This window comes from Strix aluco, chromosome 3 (assembly GCF_031877795.1).
Source record: "Strix aluco isolate bStrAlu1 chromosome 3, bStrAlu1.hap1, whole genome shotgun sequence".
NCBI lineage: Eukaryota > Metazoa > Chordata > Aves > Strigiformes > Strigidae > Strix > Strix aluco.
In genome coordinates, this window is record NC_133933.1 from 59,450,123 (window position 1) to 59,472,993 (window position 22,871).

General features: G+C 44.9%; 1 protein-coding gene across 1 annotated transcript in view; it reads left to right on the top strand.

Annotated features, from left to right (window-relative positions):
- UST (uronyl 2-sulfotransferase) overlaps positions 1 to 5,330 on the top strand; it is a 177,940-nt gene extending 172,610 nt beyond the window's left edge. Inside the window, exon 8 of the mRNA XM_074818719.1 lies at positions 1,173 to 5,330. Coding sequence (XP_074674820.1) covers positions 1,173 to 1,453 — 281 coding nt within the window. The 3' untranslated portion in view covers positions 1,454 to 5,330. The remainder of the gene's footprint in view (positions 1 to 1,172) is intronic.
- The last annotated feature ends 17,541 nt before the right edge of the window (positions 5,331 to 22,871 follow it).

The following is a 22,871-nucleotide window of genomic DNA, read 5'->3' on the forward strand; positions in this document are numbered from 1 at the left end:
AACTGGCATCTCCTTGCTTCCATTCAAGCCCATTCATCTTGCCGTGTCTGCACCCAGGTGTATTCTGAGGCTCTTGCAGTTATTTTCATGAGCATCACATTCTCTCAGAGTAACACATGAGGCTTTCAGAAAACCTAGTTGTAGAAGCTCATACTTCGTCAGTGTAACATTCATCTCCACTTCTCCTAAAGAAAGTTGCAGTTGTTAGGGCGGATACAATGATGCCACAGGTCGGTACTTCCAGCTTTTTCTGTTCTCTTCTTCACAGTTGACTTTCAGTTATGTTTCTGTCTTGGAGAAGAAAATACATAGAGTGCTCTGGCCGCCTGTTGCCATCTGGTAGAAAACAGCAAAATGATTGCCTTAGGAGTCTGCTTTACACCTTGTTCAAATACATGAATCTCCAATGGTAGCATAATCTATTGACAGAGGAGGCAAAGAGGCAATTCAGTATTTTTGTTAGTAACTCGTAATTTTTTGTCAACAATAAAGGTGTTCTATTTCAGTTTACTAAAGCAAGAGCTGTCAGATGAAGGAAAGAAATCTTCTGGTCCCAGGGCATGACCAGGAAGATGAGTCTAGTTTAATTAACAGGTATAACAGGATGAGAAAGTCAGCAGGCACATTTGGTCTTGAGGTGTCATCTGGTGATGCCAACACTGCTTCAATGCTAGCCTGAGATGGATTCGCATTGATAAATACCTGTTTAGATTTAAAGAATAATAAAGCACAACTGAGACACAGCATAGTATGCCACACAGGAAATAATTTATTAGTTCAGCTCAGCTGTGTGCTGGATATATACTTCACATGCATAAGGCAAAATTTCCAAAGCTAGCAAAGATTATGGGTTTCTCTACATGTAGTTTATGCTCATAATTGTATGACCTAATTTGCATTTTCAGATAAGCATCACCGATTAAGATCCTCGGTGACTACACATAATGCCAAATGCCATGTATGAAAGAGCCATATTTAAACATGCAAGTATAACTTCAAACATCTATTTTTTTACGTCTCTTCCTGAAAGTAAATCCATTATTAAGGAGACAGATTGAGTGTATTTGTATCAGTAATGCAGCATGCCTTAATCTTTTTTAAAAAAAAAAAAAAGTTTAGGTCTGGTCTTGTTAATTAGCATCCACCATATTGCTTCTTTTGTTTTTTTACAGAACATAGGAAACTTGGCAATCTGACTGTGACAGTGAAAAAGACCGTCCCCTCTCCAGAAGCAATACAGATCCTCTACCAACGCATGAGATACGAATATGAGTTTTATTACTATGTCAAAGAACAGTTCCACCTGCTAAAGCGCAAGTTTGGACTGAAGTCTCATATCAGGAAACCACGTCCCAGACCAGAGTTCTTCATTCCTTCTCCCCTGGAAACAGAGGAGCCGATAGACGATGAGGAAGATGATGAAAAGTGGCTAGAGGATATCTATAAAAGGTGATGGATGGAAGAGCTATCCTTTCTCTTCTGGTGACCCCTCCAACTTTCTTAAGATTTTTTTAATTATTATTAAAAGTAATTCCTTAAGGAACTGAGTTAATGCGCAGCAGCATTTGAAACAGAATGAAAGAGACCATTCCCACATGCTGGGGCCATCGGGAGATACCTGGTTTTGCAGGTTTGATTCATTATACAGTGTTGGCTCTATAGCATCCTTGCTATAGCATAGTTCAACAGAGGAGTATCTACTGTCTATCACAAAATAACTTTTGGAGTACACAATAGTCCTCTGGGAACCTGCAAAACCTAAAATAATAGATTAGGCAGTCTTGAAAAGTAAATTTTACAGACTCTGGTTCTCTCTTTCTTCAGAAACAAGTCTTCATTGCATAACACTGCGGCATTAACTACCGGCAATGTGAACTACAGGCAGTGAGCCATTTGGGAAGAGTGCCTCTTTCTGCCCAGAGCACACTGGTGTCCCAGTGGTATGGTCAGAGCCATTGCCCTGTCTGTGCACATCCAAGGATAACAGGCTCAGAAGGGGGCTAGATAATGGCTTCTGAATTACCCTGGGCAGGAAGAGTGAGGCTGCTATTCTGGCAAATTAATATTAGTGGACATAAGGCAAGTTATACGGACCAGATGTTTTTGGCAAACCTTTCTAGTTCATGGAGTGGAAAAAGTTACCAGGTCAGTGAATGGCAACAACAGATGAAAAGTGCAAGGCAGGATTACCTAAACGGTAGAGTTTTGTCTCTGCAGTTGAGTACGTTTCTATTAGACTCTGAAGGAAAAGGTGCAGCATAGGGTTTTTATGTTCAGGAAGGGTATTTGTAGATTTTTATTCTTCTTATGGGTCACAAACCCTAAGAGATACAGGAAAAGTCACTCATTAAAAAACTTAGATGATCTGGAACTCCTATTAAGCGTGACCAGTATTTCTGCAATTGCAGAATTTAGTTGTTCACATCTGAAGCTGAACACAGCTGCCTCACCAGCAGACACCTCCTCTTAGCGTGGCTAGAAGTAAAATTAACAATATGGACATACACAGCTTCTCTAGTTGAAATATTTCAGGATGATAAAACAAAGAAAAGAAGGTATGCTCTGTGAAACCAGAGCAGATTCAATGATATGTTTTCAAGAGAGTCACTGTGAAAGTTGCCCTTGTTAATCACTACAAGTATTATCAGCAAACGCTAGAAAGGGGATGGGTGGAGGCTGGGAGGGGAAAGGGGAAGAGCTCCAATATGTGACATGCTGTTGTCTTTAAGGTGGGTGTCCCCAGGGTTCCCTGTGATGTGTGGGCTTGCCGGCTGTTCGGCAGCCTGCCAGGACTGGGGGTGCAGAAGTGCCAGACCTGCAGGCAGCAATGGGCAGAGCTATTTGGCATCATCTGCTCCATAGCAGAATAGGGGGGACTTCGGGGTCTTGATGAGGCCTTGACCTCATGCACCGTTGTTGCCAGAGGAAACTGGACTAGTAGATGATAATAGCAATAAATTCCTGTCCTAGAGCACAGGAAAGAAGCAGGGCCGAGGAGTTGCAGCTCCTTGCCAGGATGAGTCCCAGTAACACTTCAGGGGCAGTGCACCTCTGTCTAACTCACGTCCTTTCTCAAACATCTACCAGGCAATTTTTGCTTCTTATTCTGCAGCTGCCTCAGCAGCATGTCTGCCATCCGCAAGGTCATACTTCACTTTGCAATAACAAGCAAAAGTTATTTTGTGATGGACGAGGCATATAAACTCGGGCTAAGCTCAAATGTGCTTTCCAAGGGTTTTCTCTTCCGTGAGCCTGCTGAGAGCCAATAAACATTACGGCCCATCTTCATCACCAGTCAATCTTTACTGTAACTACATGCAGAGAACAAAAATAAAGAAGAGTAATCATGTAAAGGCAAGATGCTAACTTTACAGAAAATATTATGTAGAAGATTCTGTTCTTGTTATTAACATCCCAGGTTGGTGGTAGCAATGCACTACCGTGGGGGAGCATGTTAAAGAAAACTGAAAATGGCACAGATAACAACTAACATATTAGCTAAAATATGAATCTGCTGCATTGTATATTTTAAGTGGTTTCTATGAAATTACATTGAAAGAGTAATGATTAGTTTACACACTGTGGAGTTGTTATATTTTGGAAAGAAAACTAATATTCTCACCTTTCTGAAATTCTGTTTGAATCCTTTTTGCCAACGTTGTAACAGAATAATCAGTCACCTAACACTTCTGCAAGTTCACTGCCGCTTACCGTAAAGTTTATTTTTATCTGTTTATTTAATGGTATCTTCAACCATCATTACTTATAGCCTAAATACAAAACCTGTTTAATGATTTACTTGCTAGGTTTTAATGTTGTTGTATTTCTCGTAACAACCAACCTGGCCTCTCCTCCTTGAATGGTACTTCATAAATTTATCTGGCACATAGCATCTAAGATTCCTGGTCCTACAGCCTATTTGTCTGTCATGAAATATATTTTACTTAATTCTTAAAAGGTACGTTTTAAGCTAGTTAATCTTTGACTTATTTATTGAAACTTTTCAGCACATTCCAAATTCTAAGTTGCTCAGGAAGAAGTTGATTTAAATGATTATATTTTGGTCTGATGAATATTTCTTAATCAAAAAAAAAAATCATTGTTTGTAAGCCTTTAGCCCACGACAGCTTTGTAGGAAGTGCCATGCATGTACTTGTAAATCTTTGTGGAGGGAAAAAGGTGGGTGCTTGACATTTATGAAAATAAGAAAACATATGTGTACATAAGCTTAGCTATAAATGAAAGCAACATATGTTTTGGGATGAAATATTCTTTAACTTATTCACTACCATCTGAAATATAAATAAGCCATATGACTCTTTATTTTTCAGTCCAGTGATGCTTAAAAATAAAACTTGCACATTTCTTCCTAGCACCATAGTCCACTTGCTTACGCTAGTTTTCTTGCCTGGGTAGAACGGCTGTGGGTAAGATGTTGGAGTTGCACCTAGCACAGCAGGATTGGATATGGCACAGTTTATCATCTGAAACTCATACATTAGCAGCAAGATTGGGGCAGGTTGTTCCTGGGTTATTCTATGTCCCAAACTGTCTGGAGGTGCGAGAGTGAAGGCAGAATTATTTTACTCACCTAAGAAGTGCAGTAAGTACCCTGCTTTCTGGATGCCAAGCAAAAAGATGTTTGATCCAGGAGAGAAACAGTTTGGTCCCCATACGCTGCATTTTACTAGATGTGGTATTTGAGGGCCAGGTGTAAAAGCTCCAATAGTCCAGAGTGATGTTGTAATGTAAGTGAAACATCAGTGCTTTCATACTACAGAGAAAATCAACCATTGTTAAGATGCAGCATTCTGGAAAAAAATAAATTTTAGTCTTAAGTTTCAAGTGACAGTAACAAATGGTACGGTTTTTTGTTCCTGTTTAATTTACTTCTCTTCCACGTAAATTGTGCTGATGATGCAAGGCTAAATCCAAGTATCTGAAATGTTCTCTACTTGTATGTAGAGAAGCAGCTCGGCAGAACTGCTGGTGTATTTGAAGCATGTCAATTTCTTTGCAATTCTTTATCATTGGACCTTTGATGAATTGTTTGAATGTTATAATATAGAACAGTATGTAGCATCATAAAGACACAAACAAACCCACGAATTTTAAACACTGGAGAACAGATCTGTGGTTTCCAGCCATTGAATTCTTCCTCCTTTCAATACTTGATGTAATAAAAATATTTAATGTAAAGGTAGATTTTTTGACTAACAAATGAAACCACACTGCATACCAACTTGAGTCCTCTTATCAAATGAAAAAACACTGTCTGCCAAGGAATAAAACCCTACATCCTCTTGAAAAATAAAGGTCTGTAATTCCCAGTTAAGGGTAATGGTGCTCTGATCTTTCCCTCCATTTTAAGAAAGGGAACATCTGTGACGTTAAACCATAGCCTAAAACAACACAGCAACATTTTTGAGAGCTGGAATACTGTAATACAATACCACAGCATTCCTTCTGTTTTATTTTTAAGGAATCAGCCTTTATTGCAAAGAGTGTTCAGCAAACATATAAAACACTGTCGATCGATCTGCTTGCATGAGCTGAGACCAGAGAAAAGAATTGAGCATTGTTACATATAGACCTCCACACACAGGCTCCATGGGAAAAGGTGTGGTGTTACCAAGCCTTGGAAGTGCCTGTCTAGTGGTGCTGAAATCACCAGGACCGTTTTTGCAGGGTCTGTCCCAAGGGAGTGAGTTTTGCAAAGTCGGGCTCTGCTTACGTGCCCACAGGTATGGTGAGAAGGGTGCTGGAAGGCAGCTCCATGAGAAACGGCCATTGAAGGGTGAAAACATCCCCTGCAAAATGTTAGAACTGGGTGGAAGGGATCTTATTTTGAAGGTCAAAAGTTAAATCTCAAACAGCATAAGCTGATGTCTCACAACTGAAAAACTGTCCTACATTTTCTGCGGTTTGCCCCGAAATGGCGTTGCATGCCAAGCTGCAGCATGAAATGAGCTTCAAAGCTCTGTTGTAAGCTTTAGAAAATAGGTGTGTGTAATGGAAGCACCAGCACACCGTAACGGTCGTGTCCCAGCACCAATGTCTGATGCTGTCATATTGGAGGAGCCTGGAGGCAGGGTGGAAGGTTGTTCTGGGGGCAACCGGGGATGGGGAAGGGGGGAGGTTTTCTGCAAGTACGGATTTGGTAAGATTTGACCAGTGGTATATTTAAATGTGGATTTTGAATATAAACATGTGGATTTCCTTTTCTGAGTATGTAAAGGAAGAATGCAAGTCTGGTTTTGTATTTAACTGATTGTGGCCGAAAGGGTAAGTTAATAACGCTGCTGTCAGGCGGGCATGGTAGGAGTGTGCTTTATGCAAGCTTTTGCCATCCTTCTGTTCCCTTCTTTGGATCTGATGGGCAAAAAGTCTGATGGTAAAGAATTCTGCTACACCGCAGGGGAATTGGTGCTGTGAAAAGTAGAGATTAGCAAGAATACATGAAGACAATGCTGTTCAGGGCTAAGAATAATGGTCTAAACACTAAGATGATACAGGTCACCCGGCAGAAGTGTTACACAAACTGCTCACTCTCTTTATGGCTTTGGCTCATCTGGAAAACTTTAGACCATTCTTCAAAAACAAATGCTGCTTCACATTTGTGATTTGTATTAAGTTAGCATTTTTCTGGCTTTTTCCATGCACTTCTGAATTGTCACTCTACCTCAGAAACCTGGCAGAGTATAAGCATGCAGCCTATACCTGATTTTATATAGAGAGTTGATCATTCAGCAAACCTCTCTCCAGGTTGAGTGCAAGTAATGAGCTGAGTGAAACAAATACTTCTTGGGGCAGTGGTGCTGCTAACGAGCAGAGTAATATTTAGTTACTGTGCCACAAAGGAAAGTATTCCTACAGTTTTCCAGTTTACCAGGCCAGGACGATATGGGAGACTTTAGATAACCTCAGGGCTCACGGGAGTGTTGTCAGGTAGCAAAGACCAATTGTACCTCCCAGTTTTGAACTCGAGATCATCTCCAGTTTGGGTGCAGGAAAGAAACAGAAGTTGTTACGGTCCATGGCAAGAGCAATAGTCCAAGGTATGGCTTCCCATGGCACACAGGAACTTCTCTTCTAGGAGCCTCTGATCTAGTTGGTGTGGTGGTAAGCTCAGGGATGGGAAACCAACTGTAGTCATCAGTCTCTGATTCCCCAAAGAAGACAAGATTCCCAAGATCGTGCTAGAGGGATGTGCTAGAAGTGGCCATGAGGCACCTATGCCTCACTGAAGAGCTGTGAGCCTTTTCCATTTTCACTTTCTCCATTTGTTTGTATTTGAATAAATCACAGGCCGTATTTGTGTATTTCCCAAGGTCAATCTGTGTAGGGTATTTCTTCACTTGTCTGAGCATATTCTTCATATTGTCTGAGCATCTTGGAAAGTTATTAGTATCTTTATGCTTTTGATCCACAGTGGAGGTAAAGAAGTGGTGTTATCCCCATTTCATACATTCGGAATGGATATGGGTGAGTGATATTCCCAATGTCACACAGAAAGGTTGTGAAAAAGCACTGATTATAATTTAGCCAAGTGTCTTAATCCTTGAATTTTCTTTCCTGCTCTAGGATCTGTCGTAGATTTTAGAAGGGAAAATGAGTACCATGCAAAATTTTAGTTACATAGAGTTGTCTCCCCTTCTTTTCCTTAAAACTCTCTAAACTTTTTAGGTAACTGCCTAAATATGAATGACTTTCTAGCCGTTCAGCAGACCATTCATGTCCTTTTGGAACAAAGATTAACTCCTAGTCTTACCTGTTTAGTTGGCTAACAAAGACTGCCTAGACTTGGATAGGTTGGATCGGTGGGCCAACGTTAACGGGATGAGCTTCAACAAGGCCAAGTGCCAGGTCCTGCACTTGGGCCACAACAGCCCCCTGCATGGCTACAGGCTTGGGGAGGTGTGGCTGGAGAGCTGTGTGGAAGAGAAGGATCTGGGGGTTCTAATTGACAAACAGCTGAACATGAGCCAGCAGTGTGCCCAGGTGGCCAAGAAAGCCAACGGCATCCTGGCTTGTATTACAAATAGTGTGACCAGCAGAAGTAGGGAGGTGATATTCCCCCTGTACTCTGCACTGGTGAGGCCGCTCCTGGAGTATTGTGTCCAGTTTTGGGCACCTCAATACGAGAGAGATATCGAGGTGCTGCAGTGAGTGCAGAGGAGGGCAACGAAGCTGGTGAAGGGCCTGGAGAACAGATCCTATGAGGAGTGATTGAAGGAGCTGGGACTGTTTAGTTTGAGGAAGAGAAGGCTGAGGGGAGACCTCATCACTCTCTACAGCTACCTGAAAGGACATTGTAGAGAGGTTGGTGCTGGTCTCTTCTCACAGGTGATTAGTGACAGAACAAGGGGGAACGGCTTTAAACTCCAACAGGGGAGCTTCAGACTGGACATTAGGAAAAAATTTTCCACAGAAAGAGTGGTCAGACAGTGGAATAGGCTGCCCGGGGAGGGGGTGGAGTCACCATCCCTGGATGTGTTTAAGGGTCATTTAGATGAGATGTTGGGGGATATGGTGGAGGGGAGAACTTTGTAGAGTAGGGCTGATGGTTGGACTCGATGATCCCAAGGGTCTTTTCCAACCTGAATGATTCTATGATTCTATGAATACCTGCAGAAATGGCATGGCTATAAGGTATATATACCTTATATTTGGGAAAGGTGATCCTGTAGCAGTAAGAGCAGATAAGCAGATGGATGGATGGCTAAAGTCACATCTTGTTAATTTAGCTGTTTGCAAGAATATGGTCACATTTTCTCCTGCAATATGTGGTGCTTGTAGCCTACCTGAAAAGTCCTCAAACCTGTGTTCATGTATGTAGTCTAAGTTGTGTTTTCCTTTGGTTTTCCACAGTGCTTAGAAACCCAGAACATGAAGCAATGCCTTACTGTTCAGCAATCAATACCAACACAGGGTGAAAAGACAGTTCTCACTCAGCTCACCGAGGAGTTGGTTTTGTCTGGTGTATTCATAAACCAGAAAGCTTCTCCGTCTCTCAGACGGGGGTATATGCTGCTCAGCTGAGAGATCTGGTGCTTTCCCCTCATCTCCCAGTCCCTCTCTTACCTGGACAGTAGACATCATTAAGGCTCACCTACATCTTTTGGGGAGCATCTTAAGGAAGGTTGAGCAAACGTAGACACAATCCAAACTCCTCTGTCCAAGTGCCTGTGCTTTGTGGAGGAGCACGAGCTGTTGAGCCTTGCTCTAAACTTTGATACAGGGTGAAGGCTCTTGAGGTTGAGCCCACCTTGCAGGTGTCAGCTTCGTTCCTGCTCCAGATTTAGTTTCTGTTCTTAGTATTAGGGCGAGTCCTGGCCTGTCTCTGTCAAAATAACAGGCTTAGCAATGCCAAATCATCCCCTTTGGCTTCAGGCCAGGAGGCTGAAATGCACTGGCAGGTGAGCACATCAGGATGTAAAGAAGCATCCTCAGTGTCAGTCCTCTGACGTGAGCAGAGATGCTCAGTGTCAGCAGCAGCCCTGGAGGCTGGTGTCTGAGCAGGGCAAGGGAAATTGAGCCAGTTTTTCAGTCGTAGCTAGCTGGTGGGCATTTCTGCCAAATCTCCCTTGGACAAGTTTGTGCTAGTCCTCTCAGTGCTTGCTGTGGGAAAAACCTTTCTTCCTGCACTTCTTGGGACAGAAAGCTGGCAAGGAGAGCCTGGCAGCGCCTCTATTCCAAGGAGGCTGGAGGGATCCAGGGGAGGTGTCAGGGTGCAGGGGAGGGAGGGCAGCAGTCTCCTGCCTGCCTGCCTGCCTGCCCACCCACCCCACGGGGGGCTGAGCTCCAGGCTGTTTCTCACCAGACCCAGTGAGGACAGTGCTGATAAAGGACACTGTTGCTCCCTGAAGCACGAAAACCCAGCTCCTCACAATGGGGTTTCTTGTCAGAAACTCTGCTGTGAAAACTCCCTGGAGTGTTCACATAATTGTAGCTTTCCAGCAGGTTTTGCCCCAAAAAACATGATTTGGCCCGTCAGTGTTGGCTGGAAACTGAGCTTTCTAGTGACTCCACAATCCAGCCCTTGTCAGTCACGCCACTTGGGTCCGTGCATGGGACTCTTTGTGATAAACCTCACTGGAATTTGGAAAACGTTCAGCAAATTTGACCTCTACTTTGTCTTACAAATACCAGAGTGTCAAGCAGCATTGTGCATGTCTTATCACTCCAAAACTGGGAGAAGGAGATGGAATTATTATGTGGTCAGCTCTGATTTTCCAAAACAGTATATTTTGAGTCAAAGGAAAAAAGCTTTTTCCTTGTCAGAAAGAAAAGAGAATGTCCTCTTTTTGCCTGGGGGAAGGGGACTCTTCTCAGACTTACTCTGATCCCTCATAGGATGTACCAGTCACCCCAAAGGAGCCTGAAGCATTTTCATCTTTTGTAGGTAGAGCAGATGGCTCCTGCAGGGAAGGTGAGATGAGACCAAACCCATTTCTCTGTTTTCACCACGGGAAAGGGAACGGAGGCATCAGCAAAACCTTGGCCAAGAACAGCTCTGACCAAAGAGCTTCTAACTTCTCTGCAAAATGGATAGAAAAGTGCAAAATAGATAGCAAAGCTTACTGGACCAACCCAGGGAAAACGTATTTAGCCGCAGTTCAGCATCTTTTAAGAAAGCTGCTGCTCCTTGCTAATGCGAGAAACATCAGGCCCTTTCTTTCCTTCAAAACTGTACGTGGTCCCTTGGTGCACCCTCCCCAGCCCCCTCGTGCTGCCGGGGCTGCGGCAGCCGTGCCGGTGCTGTCGCCGGCAGCAGAGAAGGACGAAGCGGCACGGCTGCCTTGGGAGCCCCGCACAGCTGGCGGCCCGGCTTGCTGCCGAATCGCTGTGTGGCCCGGCCTAATTGCTTAAAGCTTTCCTTTTCCCCTCGCTGCGAAGGCTGCAGTGCAGTATTTATCTACTCTGCAAAACTTTTATGAGAATTGGTACGGTTTTGTAGAATTCCTGAATAACAGGGATCACAATAGCTGTGGTGGAGCCAGACTTCGCAAACGCCCGCGCTGTTTGCCTTATTTACACGCAGTCTCTGCAGGCAGGAACCGTGCTCCTCTGTCTGCCACCAATCCCAGTGGCAAGTGCCCCAGACCGCTCAACATCCAGCTGACGTGCAACTGCCCAGCGTGCCCGGGGCACTTCAGCCTCCACCTCCCTCCTCCTGTATCAATCGCAGGCACCAGCAAGCAGCCCAGGCACCGCTGGCAGGAAGCTGAATGTAGCTCTCTAAACCACTCAGGGACATTGCACTAGTTTATATTCCTCCGGAAATAAAAAGGAGGCACTGAGAATTTCCCTGGGGAAATTTTCCATGGGGAAAATCTCCTTGTTTTCCTGCCAGACAGTGAGCTGGGAAAAGTAATTTGAACCAGGACAGGTAATCCCCACCTTCCCCAAAATATCCCTTCAGGTTCTGGCCAGCCCTGATGTACTGTGAAGCCAGCAATGTCACGTCATATCCTTGAAGATGCCTCTTACAGTCAACATTTAGGATCAAATAGTAATAGTAATGACTAATAGGAATGATAACAATATTGTGTTTGCCTCGCAGTATTGATGTTCAACTGAGTAGTAGATGCTGCAATTGAAAACAACCAAAAAAATGCTGCGTATGCAGAGGAAACCTTATGCAAGAGGTGGGTGAGTGCAGATTAAACTGCAGGAGCGTGTTGCTGATGAGGCCTAGACTGCAGTGCTCAATGCCTGGGCATAGCCAGCTTTTCCTTATGCCTTCCCCTCCAGCGCATGCCAGTCATTTCAGTTTAGATTGAAAAGACTTTTAGAAAAAATAGTAAGCCAAGCCGAACCCAAGTATCCATTGTTTTCTCCAGCCTGTCCCTCCAAAAGTGGTTTGCTTTAGTCCAGTGAGTCAAAAGGTATTGCTCCCTTACTCATCATTGCCATTTGCATTGCTCAAGAGGGGACCTGGCAAAGAACTGGTGTGGACAAGCCCTGAAGCTTGCACTGGAACTCAATAGCTCATTCTCAGGGAAGCACCGCATTAGCTGTAGGGACTTCAGGATTGGAGACAGTCTAAATGGTGGTTGTTATTTGCTCAGGGCCAATGGAGCCTGCACAAAAGTGCCACCCTAAAGGAAACCACGATCTGAAATAACCAAGTGGAGCAAAACTGGGCTGGCGCATGCAGCAATGGCAAGTTCCCACCACAGCACTGCAGTTAGGCAGTCAGCATGTGTTAGGTTTCTGCCCTGTATAGGAACATAAGCAGGCATCTGTGTATAGCTTCAAAACACTAACTATGGCCCTCTGGAGTTTCACAGGCTTTTTAAGACACAAAAGACAGAAGGGTTTTGCTTCTATAAAGTCTGAAAGAAGTTTGGAGACCAGAGCAGAGAAACCAGAAAAGAAGTGAGATGTGTGGCGAGGTGTGCCACACAGCAGAAACCTGTGCAAGGGCAGGTGAGGAAAGCTACTCCTGGTGCAGGTATTAGGCAGCTGGATATCCCTAAGAGAGCTGGCAGAAAGACCAGTCACAGCCTCTGACTCTGCTCTCCCTGCCCCTGAGGGCACACTTGGTGAAAAGCCCGCCTTGGTGAAAGGCAGGAGCACACAGAAACAGGGAAAGGATTCAATGCGGGTCCAGGTCAAACTGCTTAATAACCCTGGAAGCCACTGGCTTTCAGGTGCTGGAGCCAATCTGACAGGAGGCGAATAGAGATGGGATCCTTTCTTCCTTTTGGTTCCCATCAGCGAAGGCCACTGCTGGTGCAAATTAACTAACACTGCACATTTTAAAAAGCAAACAAGGCTGCCTATAATATTGTTTCAAGCTTTCTTCTAGCAACTGGTCAATATCAGCTTTGTTCAAAGGTTTCCTTCACCTCTCAATCTCAACTTCATGCCCTCTGCTTCTCCAAAACAAGGGCTAACGTCAAAGAGAGGCGGCCCTGGGCTGACTCACTTTTCTCAGAGGAAGGGCTTTTCCTTCTCCTGCTGCGGTCCCCTGTTCCCACACCTCATGTCTCTGTGCATTTCAATGCAAAGCTTGTGCTCCGCAAAAATGCACTGCAGGCTTTCAAAGAATGCATCTGTTTATATTACCTCTCCCCGGCCCAACATCCTGTTTTGCGAAAAATAGCTTCTATAATGAGAAGCGGGGTGGGGGGAGTGAACAAATGATTCTTCACGAAAGAGGTGAAGGTCTCCCTTTCGCCCTTAGCTTCTTTCCTTTTTGGGGCTGGACTCTATTTTTTCCCCCAGAATACCGGTAGCGTCCGCCACCCCCAGAGCTGCCGGGGGGGGGCGATCCCGGCCGGCGCTAGAGGGAGCCGCGGCCGCCGCCGGCCCCCCCGCCCGCTCCCGCCGAGCCCCCGCCGAGCCCCGGCTCGGCCCCGGCCCCCGGGCGGGGGGAGCAGCACCGGGGGTGGCTCCCGGTCGCTAAATGCCCCTGGGCGGTTGCTGTGGGAGCTGGGTGCGCGGCTTCGGTTCGGCTCAGCGCTTTTACTCGGCTGTGCCTCGCTCCCTCCCGCCTGCCTCTGCCGGGCCCCGGGCACCTGCGGGCCCTCGGCAAGGCCGGGGCAGCCGGCGAGGAGGAGGAGGAGGAGGAGGAGGAGGGCGAGGAGGAGGACTGGTTTGTTGGCAGAAGGGCTGCCTGAGAGAGCCTGGCCGGAGCCAGGGCTGCCAAACCAACGGATCTGGAAGGCAGCGAGCATCCAGGCACCGAGAAAAGCGAGAGACTGCAGGCGGGAGATGATGTGAAATGTGGCAGGATATTAGACGAGGAAAACCAGGGAGTGGCCACGTCTCTGGAGATCACAGCAAGGACAGGCTCGCTCGAGGAGAAAGGAAGAGAGAGGAAGCGTCTTGCTGCGTACTGAAATGATAATATACAGCTTACTTCCAAGAGCCAAGCAGAGAAAGCAAGTATGTGAGAAGTCCTTTCCAGGCTGGGGCTGTAACAGTCTTTGATGAACAAACATCAGACCTGCAAAACCGTATTCACATTGACTTTTGGCAGTGGACAGAACAAACTAAACTTCTGCACAGATGGTACCTTTCTTCTGGCGACATCAAAGCCCAGAAAAGATGAATAGCCTAAACCTTATCGCTCTCTTGAGAGATCATTCACTATTATAAGCCCCCCTTTGATGGGCACATGTAGAAGCACGTGAGTTACCCAGTCTTGCGCTTCAAGAATGGGAACCCAGGTCTCTTCCTAGCACCTCAATTTTAAACAGGAGACTTTCGTCCCATATTTTCCCCCTTCCATTACCTCTCCTCCAGCAGCACTGCATGGGGCATGGGCAATTATCATTAGGTGAACTCGCCTGTGGTTCCTTGTTCGCTATTTTGGTCTGGACAGAACATAGATCCTGGGACACGGGCACAGAGAGAGATTAGGTGGTTTAAATCTTATGCCTCGGGCCCCTCTCCAAGGAAAAGCTGTTGCTAACTTACAGCTGTCTCGTGCTCTCTGTGGAATGAGAGGGAAGTCCATTCAGTCTGGTGAAAATAAACCCACCATCATAGCTGGCATTCTCGTTGGTAGTCTCAGTGCAGAGGCCAAGGATTTGAGGGCTATGACACATGAGGCAGATCGCTCCTAAAGAGCTTGATCTGGGTTGAAACGTGTCATCAGAAAAGCATGAGGAGCCTTGTGTGCCCGCTGTCAATACAGTACTTGCCCTCTTCACACAGACTGGCTTTCCTTTTCTGTCCTGTTCCTTTACTGTACATTTACTTTAAAGGAGAAGGACACCCAGTTTCCTCTCACTACCATCATCTTGGTTTGCCAGCCCCGCAACATCAGCCATTGGAGCATCCTTTAGCAGACATATTTCCACAAAGAAAAGCACTTCTGGTTTGTGAAGCACTGTTGGTTGCAGGGCCACAAAAATAATGCTCATGTGTTTCAGTGTCAATCTTCACATCACTTATAATGAAGCTACTACAAGACATTGCGGAGGGGGACGTTAAATAGAGGAATTAAATCTTGTCAGAGAATTGTTTGGCTCACTGACTCGCCACAGGTGCAGCTCTAAGAATAAAGCAGTTGTCAGGAGCTCTCCCAGGAGCACGGCAGCGATGTAGCTGTGTACATGCCCTGCCGTTGTCAGCCTTCCCCTCCAGTTTAGGATCACGAGCGAGTCTAGGGCTGTGCAAGAAGCTATCACAGGCAAGAACTGTTGACTATAATAAGGCTATTTATCATACGATATGAGGAAGCAGAAGCTTTCATCATAGAAGCCTGGATCATTTTCTCTTTACTGTTTGATCAACAGGACTGAGAGTTTATACAGGCTCCTCATAAGGGGTGAAATCTCTGTTGAAGCGGGTTTCATAATCTTCCCAACTTAATTCATTTAATATGGTAAATATAAGTGTAGCACACAGCAAACAGGCCAGAACAACTCTGTGAGTCAAGAAGGTACAGCAAGTGAGAAGGACAGATGCGGTGGGGGGATGCACCACCAGCAGAAACCAAAATGCAAAGCAAAGCCTTCTAGAAGAGTTGTCATCCATCAAAGCTAATTTGCCACCTTACATTGCCACTGTAATGGTCTCACATTTCACAAGCTTTTCCTCATGGAGCCTAATCCAACAGCCACTGCCCCTGTGGGTGAAATTAAGGTGGTGAATCACCCTGGAGATGACCTGTGGGATTTTCAAGTGAAAGAACAATTGAGGGGGGGAAAAATAGGTTTAACAAAAACCAGTCTTAAGTCTTCAAGCTTTCTCAGGCAATTCTGGGTGTCCTGGTTTGATCTCTTACCCCTGCATTCACTGACACAAGTGTTTTCTTGATACAACTTCCACGCACTCACTGTGAGTCTTCCTCAGAGCTGAGCGTGCTATGTGCTCATTCTCCAACTTAAAAAAAAAAAACAAAAAAGGCTGGAAATATGTAAGCGAGGGGTACTCCAGCGAGGCCATGTGGACAGCTCTGCAGCGTCTGCAACGCTGAGCTCCTGCACACCTTCCTCCGAAGGCCATGGAAAGGGTTTTAAATTATATGGTGCCAAGAGAAGGGGAGGCCTGCAGCTGGTTTTAGTCCTGGGGTGAGAAAGTTAAAAGAATAAAAGAATTACAGGCAGCTCTTTCACGTAGGTGATTAGTGCAAAGGAATGTCAGATTCGGCAAAGAAAGTTTGCTTATCAAGCTGCAGATTTATTAAATGCGTTCCAGACTTGCATTGCTTCATTCAAGTTTAACAGAGCTGTAATACTTAATATGCCCTTTAGCAATTTAATACTCTCTTGTACAAATCATTGGAAAATTTAAAATAGAAAAATATGTCCAGGCTTAACTGTAAGAAGAAGGGGAACTCTGTACAAAAACAGAGGAAAAAGAATGCATGGGTAAAGCTGAATATTGCTGAATATCTTACCACATGTATTATTCTGCTGAGTTATTAGTACGTGCACTCTCATCTGCAGGCTAAAGGAGGAACTAGCAGTAATAACTTACAGAACAACAATTGTCACCATCAGGGCTCGAGACTGGCATCACATCATGCCCAGAAATTACTCCTCAGGAAACATGTTTTATACATTTTTTTGCCTTTGGCAAGCACAAATGTGAGTTTCTTCTTTAAGGAAATGAGAATCAGTTGTTGGTGCTGCTTGTAACAGACAGGAAATATTGCTGTCAAATATCATACAATTGCTTTCACAATAGAAAGGGATGTAAACATTGAATTGGTACATCATTAAGACATTAAAGATAATCTTTGTTGGAGACGGAGAGAGAACAAGCCTGTAAAATGCTTTGCTGCTGCATAATTACCTGTGAATATAGACACGTCCATATAAACATATTTCTGCATAAATATTTTGGGTCTAATACCCTGTGTAAGAAAGTTCCTTTGAGGATCTATGTGCCCAAGGTGTGCAGGGTTCTGTCCCAGTTTGGACAAGAGGATGTTATTTAATATTGGACATGTCAATGGGAATGAAGGGATTTATTTTGTGGTAGTCAGTTATACTGCTTGACTTTTGTTTTTTTAAAGGAGCAAAGGCTCTTAAAGCAGCCTTCCCAAACAATTAGCTGAATTATAAAAGCGTACTCCTCAATCTGTAACTGCCCTGCAGAGTGCTGCACCAGAAGATGCAGCCATGCCTGTTGCATCCTACGGAGAGATGTTCCCAGGGCAGAATTGGAGTGCAGGAAAGAGATAGTTACATACATGATGAGTACATCCATCTCGCTCTAGGTGCAACTGATACGAAACTGTATATAGTACAACACTGTATACTGGCCACTTCTAATGACACTGACTCATTCTGTCAGTCAGTACATTGCTGCTGACCCAGACTGACTGCCAGTAGCCACCATGAGTCAATGATACACATAGATCACAGGACCTTACAGAGGCTGGGAAGACCCATCGCTCCCAGAGGACAAACTTACTCAGATCATAAAGGACAGATTAAAGATTTGCCAAAACTCATGAATTGAGTTAAGCAACAGCTGGGACCAGGATCTCCCCTCTCCTGCCCTAGTCACAGACTACCAGGCCCTGAGCCATTCTCAACAATTATCGTTGCCTTCTACTGGCAACCTCAGACTAACTCTTTCCATACTATTTAAGGGCTGCAGGACTGGAAGTGACCTCCTGAATCACTGATCCCAGTCCCTTCTAATTGGAGGCAACCACATCATATGAGCCTAGTCAGAAATGCCTCAAAGTGAGCGAGGTGGTGGGATGTGTGATGATTTCATCCTTCCAAATTCCAGAGGCAACACCCAAGTGGTTGTGGCAGTGATTGTCTCTTGCTCAGACATTACAGGAAGACTACGGTCGCCTGTTAACAAAAGGAATTTATGCTGAAAGGTGTTTTGTTTTGCTTGTAATTTTCCTGACGTGGCTACGGAAATGCAAGTGAGGTGGGATCTGGGTAGAGTAGCCACTCATCTCTTCCACCATGCTAAAGCCACAATGGCACCAAGTACTAAAAAACAACTTGCCAGCATCTGAGACATCAGAGAGCCCTATTGAAGCAGAAGCTGGTACAATATATTGAATATCAGAAAGATATGGTGTATGGTAATGGGGCCTAATTTAGGCACAAATGTGTTAGCAATGTCTGCCTTTGAAAGGCACGTATTTCATGGCCTTTGGGATACACAGGATTTATTTCCTGAGCAAGGGGAGAGGTCTTTGATTCTGCTTCTCCATTGGCCTCTATCTCCCACTTCTCTGCATGGCAGCCTGTCTCCATGTCTGCAGGAATGACAGGAGGGAGAACCTGGGCAGTCAGTGGTTCTGTCTCTGTAGGGTGCAGGTCTTAAAAAGAACTATTTTTTTTTCTTTCTTGTCATCTGATCCACTTGGTGGAAGGGAGGCCCTGTGGGATCAGATCTCTTGTTTGCTGGGGAGCACACCCTGAAATGCATTTCTGCTACCAGTCCTTTCAGAAGCCATGAGCTAGGGAGCAGCGTGGAAGCAGCACGATGTGCCTGATGTGGGGATAGGTGACCACAAGAAAGAGAGAGGTGAGCAGGATTGCTTGGGTTTTGAAGGTGGGATAGAGAATCAACTAAAACAAGAGGTATAGGCCTGTCACACCAGCCCCCTACAGACCTTAGAGACAGCTGGGTCACCTGGGTGCTGCTTAAAAATTGCTCTTGGACATAGGCAATGTATGAGGGAGTCTGAATATGGGCCAGAAACAAAAGGGGAAAAAGAATGGAAAGGACTTTGGAAAGAAGGGCATAGATGCTTGCAGCAGCTAGAAAGCCAGAGCTCCTAGCAAGTGTTCAGTTCACCTGGGCATGGCAAGGCCCAACAGTGTCTTCCACCATGGCACGGCAGAAACAAGCAGCAGGAATTCAGGACTTCAAGCCTTCCACAGAAACAACCCTCTTGTGCTGGTGCCCAAAGATGTTGCCAAAGTAAAATGGCAAACAGCTATGTGCTAAACAACAAAGGCCCCTTAAATATCAAACAGTGTTTTAACTTGCTCCAAAATGCAGAAATGAAACTGAGTTTCGTGTCACCACTGAATTGTGACAAGCTACCAAGAAAACCTACTTTGGAGAAGCTGGCATGGTTTCCATAGTTGATATCCAAAAACTACATAGAATTATCTGTGGCAACAAAGTGAGGGTAAGAAGCAAGAGATTCTGTTGTCAGGAGCAAGAAAGGGGAATCACATAGCTCAGATATACTGAGGCAGACGATATGAATAGCTCAGGATTTTTTTTAAGTCTCATCTTCAACAAATACCTAACAGAAGAACATATTAAAGCTGCTTTCTCAGGAAGAAGGAGGCAGATTACTGGCATGCATTGCCTGGATCTCATTCACATAGCATTAATAAACTGCTAGTATCACTGTAGCTCAAGTACAGGTTATTCCACTTACATTTAAAATTTTTAAATTTAGAAGTAACACTCTTCTGAGACCTGCTATTTAGGTTAATATAAATTAGTGTAGGGTAGGAGTCAAGATTTGGAATTTGGTTTGGGAAAAAGTAGTGTTGACCCTTGTAGGAAAACCATGCAGTCCTGCACCTAATGGCTCAAGAGGTCAGTCATAGCAAGTGGAACGTAACTGATCACTACAGAGAAATTCAGCACATTTCCAAGCAGTTAAAGCTGTTGTTTGCTGTGAGGAGCTGCAGTGGTCAGAGGCTTGGACATGCTCCATGCATCAGACTGTGCCCATAAGCAGCCAACATGTTGTGATCTTTCCTCTCTTTTCGTAAGATGCTGGCATACCTGTGGGCATTAAGGTCAGAGAGAACCTTTCAAGCCACCAAAAAGTACACAGAAGGTTTCTTCCATTTCTGCTGGAGATTTATCTGGTTATTTCTACATGTGGTTGTGTGAAATTTCTTGGCAAAGTTCAGCTTTTAGGAAGGATGTTATAGAACGGAGATTGTGCTGCATCAGCGTTGTGTGAAGAGATATTAAAAATAGACATAACTAGGAATGGCAGGTGTTGGTAGCATCAGTCTTTAAGTCAATTGCACGTGGTTTCCATAAAGTCCTTTCCTTATGAAAATCAGTGCGAAGAAAATATGATGACCTCTGCACCTACTCTGGAAACAAAGAGATCACTGTGCAGGACCTGAGGAAGAGAGCTCCTCCGCTGAAAATGGTGCAGCACGCTGGTGGCTCCCATTGCTTTCCCCTGTGCCCTCAGCCCACTCTGCTATCGCTGGCACAGGAGCAGTAGTAAAGTAGCCTTGCCTCTCACCTGAGCATGTCTCCATTTGCAGCTACTTTTACAGTGTGTTTCCAGAAGCAGAAGGGTAAAATTCGGGCCTCACTGAAGTAATCCCATAATCCCCCCTTCAGAAAAGGCAGGAGTTTTGCCTAGTTAGAAGGAAGACACAAAGTCCTTCCTTGCACCAAGCTGCACACTCCAGGTAATCCAGGAGCCAGGATGTCAGCTGCTGCTGATCTTCCTTACCTCGCCAAGTTTTCTCCCAAAGCTGATGACAAGAGACATGGTGTGACCACAGGCTTGGATGAGGGTGATAAGGAGAAATTAAAGAGAAGAATTTTCACAACAAAAGCAATTTGAGATGTGCCCAGCTGGGGTGGTGGTGGCTGGCAGTGGAGTGAGAAAGCTGTTTAATGCATGTGGCAGGTCAGTTCTTAAAGCCCATAAGGTGCTGTGGTGAATGGCCAGTTTTTCCTAGTAATTCCTGTTGCTATATAGACAAATCAAAGCTATCTCTGCATCTCGGAATATCAGTACTCATTGCAGGTTGACAGACCCAGATGTCTCTCTCAGGCTTCAGGTTCACAAGCACATCTCTCTGACAAGAGCAGTAGGTTTGGGCAATGCAGGCCTCTCCTTCCTCCCCGGGTCTCTCCAGGACAACAGGTCAGCCAGCTCTGGGAGGAGAGGAAATGCCTGGGGAAACTCTGGTCAGGTGGTGGCACTTCACCAGGCTATGGTAAGGCCATCCAAGGTAAAAGTGGATTATGGGAATCCAACCTCCAGGACGTTAGGGAGAGAAGACTTTCCAAATCTTTAACAGGGAATTCTTCATTACTGTAAGGAAAATATTGAGCCTATATCTCCAAGAATATATTGGCATTCCAGACAGATTGTCACTGTCACAATGGGTCTATTACAGCTGTGGAAAAAGGTTCCCCCATCCAAATGAGAGACTCACTAAGCCTGTCTACTCTGAGAATCCTGTTAGAGGTATCAGAAGGTGACCGTGGACTGCCAGTTTCCTAAAAAATGGTTCCATTTAGTACAGTATTTGAAATGTGAGATCCTGAGATAATGACTCAAGGATTGCTCAAGAAGACAGGATACAACCTCTCTGAAAAGCCCCTTTCTGCTCTCTCACTGGTAATATAGCTAAGAAACATCTTCTGGAATGGGGTTCTGGTGCACATTGCCAAAATTCAATTTGTGCATTTGTGCTTCTGAGGCAAAGATGCTGAGTGATGAAAACCAAATTGCCAGTGTCAGCTGGGTAAAACCAGTTAATATTCTGTAGCCTGGAATAAGGTTCCCATACCTGCCTTCCTCCTAGGTGCAGTTCACTTAAGTATTTCAAATATTCACTGAGTGAATACTTTGGGGTTTGGAGGTCAGCAGTGGTTAAAACAGAAGTGCTCGGAGGCTAGTTTGCAGAACAGGCTCTTTGACTGGAGAAAATGAGATATAAACCAGCACTTTTTCCTGGGGCATGAAAGAGAGAGGATAACTCAAGAGTTTGAATGGTTTGCCTTCTGTTAAAATACATGCACTTCTGTTAGGTGGTTCAGTGTCCAGGGCTCAGCAGCATGTCCTAGCAAGTGAGCTCCCAAGCACAGAACATCTACAGTTCACGGCAGCATAGAAGAGGTCTTCAGCTATTGCCCTGTGCACCTCACAGTGGTATCATCACTACAACATAGAAATAGCCAATGACAGGATAACTGATTTTGAACAGTAGCTTAGTCACAGTTAAGTTTTTCAGGGAGTTTTTAACATTCTGAGCCTAAGCATAATGAAAGGGTGCTTCTTCGGTGTTTTATATGGGAACTAATGCTGTTTTATTAGCAGTGCGTGGATGCACACACGTGATTTCATGAATGTGTCCACTGAACATAAAGGCTTGACCTGGACAGTCCATATTTTGAGGACTGCATACCCCATCTGGATACAAGACGCTGTACTCATGGCTTTGTCTCTAGGAACATGAAACCTTTCCATTCAGGTGCGGCTTGTCAGTACTTACCCTTGATAGCTCAGCCAAAAGTTCCAGCTGGCACTGATACAGTCATCAGTAGGTGCAAATACAAAGGAGGTGGAGGCTTTATTGTCATCCTGATCCACTGATGTCTGCCCTTGGATTTTGCTGATATGGAGAAGATCTTGACCCTCAGACCAGAATGCTCCCCAGCTTCCTGAGGGGAATGTAGGCAAATCCACTTGGATTGTTGGACTGTGCTATGATGGTTCAAAAGCCTTTCACATTTGCTTGTAATAAAAAGCTACTTGAGACAGGTGGCAAAAACATTGGAGAGGAGTGAAGCACATTTGCAAGGTCTGCAGTTGTAGCTCAGAGGTAACAGGGGTACTAACAGGATTTGTCAGCTGCTTCTCTTTGTAAAGAGTTGATTTCTTGGAATCTCTTTGATGGGACATTTGGATCCATCACAAACCATCCAGATATATGTGTTTGCTACTAGAACTTCTTCAAGGAAGATGGGAGGACGGTTGAGAGGATGAAGATGGCAGATTGCTGACCTCCTCTTGCCTTGATCCAGTGTATTTTTCTCTGCTGAAAATGAAAGCATCTCTCTTCAGAATGCCAGAACATTACAGCCAATGAGACAGTAACTACTGAGATGAGGACCACCATTATAAACTTACAGAGCAAATACTACCCAGAGGAAGGAACTAATGCTGCCAGGACACCTGCCTGCTTATGACC